The 6,856-nt window shown below is 41.5% G+C and overlaps 1 protein-coding gene across 1 annotated transcript; it reads right to left on the reverse strand.

Annotated features, from left to right (window-relative positions):
- Positions 1 to 213: 213 nt before the first annotated feature.
- On the reverse strand, positions 214 to 6,346 carry LOC149298057 (coatomer subunit delta-like). The gene is made up of 9 exons (XM_089487944.1): positions 6,089 to 6,346; positions 5,767 to 5,946; positions 5,403 to 5,614; positions 5,136 to 5,300; positions 4,797 to 4,962; positions 4,455 to 4,602; positions 2,527 to 2,635; positions 1,950 to 2,154; positions 214 to 303 (listed from the first exon to the last, which is right to left on the reverse strand). The coding sequence occupies exons 1-9, from the start codon at positions 6,284 to 6,286 to the stop codon at positions 214 to 216; spliced, it is 1,473 nt and encodes a 490-aa protein (XP_089344070.1). The 5' UTR covers positions 6,287 to 6,346.
- Between the last annotated feature and the right edge of the window lie 510 nt (positions 6,347 to 6,856).

Below are 6,856 nucleotides of genomic sequence, written 5' to 3' on the forward strand. Positions count from 1 at the left end.
CACTGCCCCATTATCAAAAAAAGGGGAACAATATATCAGAGCAAGACAGAAAACTGAATGTGGATTCCCCCTCAAGGGAAGAAAGGGACAAAATCTGTCAAAACAATTCTGTGTATATTTTTCTGTCTGCTGTAAGGATTAGATCCTTCAGAGGTTTTATCCAAAATCTCAAAAAGAAAGGATAGTTTGCAATGGACTGACTCTGTAGACTTGTTACAGGATTTCATATTTGTCCACCACAAAAGAAGTCTCAGTGGAGAACCTCACAGGGCTGTTACCATCCACCTGGGCCACTTTGGTCACCTACGGAAATAAAATAGGAAGACAATAAAAGCTGTAAAACACATTAAAGTAGTATATGATCATAAACAGCAATCCTGCTGTGAGTCACCTACACAGCTTTTAGTACAATCAACTTTAGGGCTGCAACAACTAATCGATAAAATCAATAATGAAATTAGTTGGCAACAATTTTCATTATCGATTATAAAATGAGGGTTTTTTCAGAGCAAATGTTACTCACGTTTCAGTGCGACTCACAGCAGCAGTTCCTACTTAACAGTCCCTCCCTGCAATCACTGCCGGAGAAAGAAAGGGGCGGGGCCAAACGGCAGTGACTGCAGGGAGGGACCGGGGGAGAAGAAAGGGGCTGGGCAAAATGACTGATTGGCTCCACCCATTTCCTGTAGCACCCACAGGGCTGTGACACATCTAACTGCGAGTATAAAAATTAATATTTGGGCTGCTGAAAGTTAGTGGAGGTGGGGGTTAATTTAGGGGCAGTTGTGGCTAATGGGGTCCTCAGGGTTAATTTAGGGACAGTTGTGGTTGTGGTCTTCTCTTCAGGATTAATTTAATGCTGAGGATTGTAGATTGTAAGCTTGCGAGCAGGACTCTCTCCACCAAATGTATCGGTTTGTCTTAGTCTGTCAATTCTTGTCTTGTCATATCCCTTGAATTTATGTATTGTATTAAGCGCTGCGTAAACTGTTGGCGCTATATAAATAAAGGATAATAATAATAATAATAATAATAATAATAAAGGACTGAGGGTTAATTTAATTAATTTAATAAGGTTAACTTAAGCTGCAGTTAGAGGTAAAGGGGGCAAACTAAGATGAATCTAAATCCTGGGGGCAGTGAAGATTAACCCTGTATTTATTTATAAAAGTATTGTGTCTGAACGAGTCTGCAAATCTATGAGTGCACTATGGCATATCGGGGGGGGGGGGGGGGGATACAAGGCATACGCGGCATGTCTGGGCCGCCAGTGTGGCATGTCTGGGCCGCCAGTGTGGCATGTCTGGGCCGCCAGTGTGGCATGTCTGGGCCGCCAGTGTGGCATGTCTGGGCCGCCAGTGTGGCATGTCTGGGCCGCCAGTGTGGCATGTCTGGGCCGCCAGTGTGGCATGTCTGGGCCGCCAGTGTGGCATGTCTGGGCCGCCAGTGTGGCATGTCTGGGCCGCCAGTGTGGCATGTCTGGGCCGCCAGTGTGGCATGTCCGGGCTCAAATGTGCATAACTGGGAGCAGGTTGGGAAATAAAAAGAAATGCATTTTTATAAAAGTTTTTTTATTCTGCCGTTTGTTTTTAACATCCTACGTTACTTTATTAAATTTTAAATAAATTAAAAATTTACATTTATCTGATTAATCGAAAAAAATAATTGGCCAACTAGTCGATTATGAAAATAATCGTTAGTTGCAGCCCTAATCAACTTAATCAAAACTACTAGTCACTTTGCCTTTTTCATAATCACAAACAGTGGAGCAAAATCAGAAAGACTTTGTGGAACTGTAATTTCGAATTATAATGGGTGTAAAGGGACCAATAGCGGATTGGTCCCTTTTAAATTTTTGTTTGGTAGCACCCCCCCATTTGCATTAGACTTTTTAGAAGGGATGCATTGGTTCTAAAAATAATAAAAAAACAAACACACACAAAGCTCACCTGTAAACTACAGTAATTCTTCTTGGACACAAAGGACACATTTACAGGGAAGAAATCATTGGGGTGTCCAGCAATACTGAACTCAAGGCTTCCAGACTTGTTTTTGGAGTCAATGACTGGCAGAGTCCATTCCAGTGTGTTCCTCCGGCTGTCATGGTGGTAATCTCCATCTATGTCCCCAATCACTGGAGACCCAACTCCTGGTCTGAAGCAAGAAAATGAACCAATATGAAACCGGGACACAAACATGCATACATGACAGGGGGAAACGTATAGAGCATTGCCATAGGACACGCATATTCTAATAAAGTAGCTCTATAAAAGAAGGCTGGGAAGAGACCAAAAACTTTAACCACATGGTAAAAGCGAGATAGTGGTATGTATTAATTTTACGACATAGCCGATCGGGGGGGGGGGGGGATCTACAGGATGAGCAGACCAAGATATATAGGGAAATTTGCACTAAATGAAACAAGGTCTAAGACTATCATACCAAAAGCATTGTGACACTTATGGCTTTGGCTGCAGATGGCGTATAACACACTAGGTTGGACATACTTTAATAAAGATTACTTACGGTAAGGGGATAGTAATGACCACATCATTCAGCTCCAGCCTTTCCTCTTGTAACTCGTACTCTATGTTTACATCACAGCCGTTCCCACTTTCAGATGGCCAACAGTTAACTGATGTGAGGAGAGAGACAAATATACATTTACATCAAAGCCATACATGGATTTTTTTAAATTTATAGATATAGTTTTACATAGCTTGATAGGCAAAGACAAAACTAGAAATCTGCCAAAATTTGTAGCTGCTACATTACATGAGATCGTTATGTTATTATACCTATGGTATCAAAACAAAGAAATAAGGGAATTGCCTATATTTCTTGCCAGGCAGGTTCTATCCATTCCTGGCAGCAAGATAACCCTTCATAAACAAGTTGAATGTGAAAGTCACTTCCAACCACTGGCACTTATGGCTGTTCTGAAGGACAGATGATGCTCAGCCAGCTGCTTGGAAACTGTAATTTATAGCTATAGAGCCAACAAGGTTAGTGACCACTGCTACAGGACTGCCGGAACTTCAAACCCAGGGGTTTTTGGTACCTCAAGTCGAAGAGCAATTTCTCCATTTTTCTGCTATGCCGGTTCATCTTTTCCTGTGAATAGTGTACCCATGCAGACTATATACTGGGAGACAGAGCTTTCTTTTGATACCATAGTTAGATTAGCTGAAAATTTAGAATGAGAAAAAAAAAATCCCCTCTGAATCCTCACAAAATTAGGTTAAGTGATTGAAAATCCCCTCCAAGTTGATGAATTCAGGTGTCCTGATTTCAGAAATACCCAATTTATATAGATTTTCCATACTTTCCCAGCACTTATAGGGGAACATACTATAAAGGTGTACATTATTTGTAGAATTTTTATGCTTATGGCTTAACGGGTTTGGGGGGTGTTAACAGGGGCAGGAGGGTTATACTCGGTAGATGTTGTGTTAGGGCAATGGGATTTTGTGTCACAATGACATTACTTAGCTCATTATTTTTTTATTTTATTGTATTTGATTTTTTTTTTTAAATCACTAAGTTTTTTTTTCTCCGTTTTATTTTTCAGCATGTGAGGAGGGTGAGAAACATTGTTTCTCACTCTCCTCCCCGCCATCCCCCTGCACCGATCACACTGTGTCTGCGGGGGATATCCGATGACCTTCTGGGTGACGTCAGCAGCGACGCAACCTGGAAGGGAATGCCAGATCGTGCGATCGGCATTAAAAAAATGTAACAGTTTTCCGGCTTTCGTGCCGGAAGCTGTTACATCCGATCGGGCAGCAGAAAGCCGGCAATGCTGGCTTCTGCTGTCAGGGGGGGGAGTCCAGGGGCAGGACGTACCGGTACATCCATAGGGGACTGAAGGGGTTAAACACCAGGTTGATGGGTAAACGTACTCAAATGATCACTCCACCCATCATATTCACTTTAACGCATATGGTAGCTGTGTGGATCCCTTTTGCAAAAGTATGGGGGGATTCTGCAGAATTCCCCAAATACATTAGTCTCTTTCTACGCCATGTGCCACACCCCAGCTAAACACCTTGCAGGAGATATGTCACATCACCCTGCATATGATATATACTGGATTTACATCCAGTCAGCCCCAGCTTGGTAAATGTTGTGTTGAGGTGTATGTTCAGACACCAGTGTGTGTTGATTTTTAAGTTTCAATCAGCCCATTAGTTGCAAAAATAGTCAGGCCGTGGAGGAGAAGGGCTGCTGCAAGGCAGCCTCTTCTGTGTCAAGTAAGCGCCTCATTATTATTTTCAATTTTGAAGGAAAGCATATTAAGGTATTCAGAGTACTTTAATATGCATTCTTCTAATCATTTATAATCATGAATCAAAAAGCACCAAAATTGACAAACCAGGACTTATCTAGTAAGTATTTTATAATCTATTTTACTTATTACCACAAAACCTTGGCATATTCTATATTGCACTCACTGGTGAGAGGAATGAAGGCCTCATCTGTTGTCTGAAGTCTCCATTTTAGCACTCCAACATCATTATTGAGGGGAAACGATTTTTCTGCATTTTTCAGTCCAATCACAGAATCGGTTGTGAACAGTTTTTTATCCACATTGGGATGAGTCTGCAGAGAGAAGGCATACAATGTGTTTAAATAAAAAAAGATTGCATCTCCGATCTGCCTGGAAGAAACGTATTACCAAAAACAAAAAACTGTTCTATTTTCTTCTGTCACAATACTCAAAAATTAAATAAAAAAAGCAATCTGAAAAAATTCTCATGAGAAAACACTAATGAAAGCATCATCCTCCAACTCACCTGCAGTTGGACACCCTTCTTGTCTTCATTATCAATGTGAACACGAATTCGCCCAAACTTGTCATCTGTTACCCTGAGCATGATGAGTCCATGGACTTCCATATTCTGTAGTCCCCCATCCCGACTGCATGTGAGGGAAATCTTTTCCTCGATCTTCAAATGGACGCTGTGAGTAGTTGGGTAAAGTTAAACAAGCAAAACATCTGACATTCTACTTCTCCGCTCATGTATAACAAATAATGGCCTTTGTACAAAGAAAGCAGACATCTGAAAAGAACATTTAGTCTTGGACCTCATATTTTGGTAAGCATTACTTCTGGTTGTTTGTATTTTACTGACCTCTCCATATTGACAGGAGGTGTAAGCACTTTGGCTACTTCTGACGGACGCTTGCCAGAAGAAGGAGTGACAATTGTTTCGCCTTCGGATTTGAGTTTGTCCACAAAGTTATCCACCTCTTTCCCCTTGGCCCCAAGCTTCAGGGCTTTGCTAGGACCAGATGACCTAAAAGTGAAAGCCAAAGCAGAAAAATATATCAATATACACGTCTTCAGATGACTGCTTTACAAGTATCATAAGCAAATATAAATTTCTTCCTTCTTATACCTTGATGGAACAGGAACAGTTTTTGTCTTTTCTGGTTCCATAATGGTCTCTGTAATAAGAGCTGCTGCATTGCTGGAAACCGACGAACTGCCTGAGCTTCCAAACCCTCCAAATCCTGGAGCTTTTTTGCCATGACGCTCGGCATCCCTCCTAGCCTGCTGAAGCTCCTTTGCCTTGCGTCTCATTTCCGCCTTCGCTTCACGCTCCTGGGTCTGTTAGAAGTCACAACAGTCACACTGTATTACAGATCAGGACATCCTTATCTAGTTTAGATACAGCTGTCTGGATTTTTACTCTTTATTTAGTACCAATGGCTACCACAAAATATATGAACAGCATCTTATGGCTGAACAACCAGTCTCACCTCTCTGACAGCTCTGAACACCTTCTCCTCATGAGAGTCCATCTCGGTGAATGTCCTGATCTGGGCCAAGTTCACATTCTCTCTGTATCCAAGCGCAACAATCTCATCAAATGCAAATATCAGATCAAAGCAATGGTCTGAGATTTCATTTTCCTCCAGAGCTCTGCAGTATTCAGGGATCTAAGGAAAAGTGTACTTTGGATTACTAAGCAATGGTTTATCAATAGAATATATATAACAAATTCCATTCCTGGAACAATTTTTTGACTTTTTGTGGAATACTTCCATGATGGAAGACACCTGCAGACACAACGATACTTACCACGCGCGAGAAAAGCCGGAGTGTTTCCAAGTCCTCAAGGATGTTACTGTTTTTGGTGGTGATGAGGACCATGTAAAGTTTTTCCATGGGCTGGTAAACATAGCGCACACTGTCTGTTTCTACAAACGTGTGCTGCTTCCCTGTGTTCATCAGCTTCGGGAATGCAGCCAACAGACCTTCAATTCTTGTGCGGGTCATTTCCACAAACTGCCGTGAAACGATGGCCTTTCCAGCCTTCGTGCAGACTGCTGCGGCCAGCAGCACCTGAATTGGGATGCAAAGGTTACAAGGGTTAAATTGAACGTCTTGTAAATGCTTCTCTTATTTAAGTTTAAATTGTGATATCATTTACATTAAGGCGGCAAACGTGATAACATCTTAAAGCAAGACCAAAGACAAAGTAGTTGAATATACAGCAGGCAAAGAACTGACAGAACAGAGAGATGAGTAGTTCTGATGCGTCAATGGATTCTGCAGGGTTTGATTCTTACATAAAGGAGCTCAGATGTGAACAGAAAGCTTTAGATCTGATAGGTAAAATATGCTTGTGTCTTTATATACTCCCCCTGTCCATTCCCCATGACGGCCGTGCTTTATTTGCAGACTAAAGCCAATTTAAGAAAAACTAAGTGTCATTAAACATTATCACTGCACTGCAGAATAGAATATGATGGCGCGATGTATCAAATAGAGACTTATATATATTTTTCCTTTCTGTGTAATGACGCGCTACAGCAGGTACTGACTGATTTCGTGTAGCTAATCTCA

This window comes from Sceloporus occidentalis, unplaced genomic scaffold (genome assembly GCF_023333645.1).
Source record: "Sceloporus occidentalis isolate IW3139 unplaced genomic scaffold, rSceOcc1.0.p SCAF_35, whole genome shotgun sequence".
Lineage (NCBI taxonomy): Eukaryota > Metazoa > Chordata > Lepidosauria > Squamata > Phrynosomatidae > Sceloporus > Sceloporus occidentalis.

Coding starts and splice junctions, on each gene's coding strand:
- LOC149298057 (XM_089487944.1), bottom strand. CDS start 6,286: ATGACCCGCACAAGAATTGAAGGTCTGTTGGCTGCATTCCCGAAGCTG. Junction 2,155..2,526: donor GTCATTACTATCCCCTTACC/GTAAGTAATCTT, acceptor TTCTTGCTTCAG/ACCAGGAGTTGGGTCTCCAG. Junction 304..1,949: donor AGAATTACTGTAGTTTACAG/GTGAGCTTTGTG, acceptor TTATTTCCGTAG/GTGACCAAAGTGGCCCAGGT.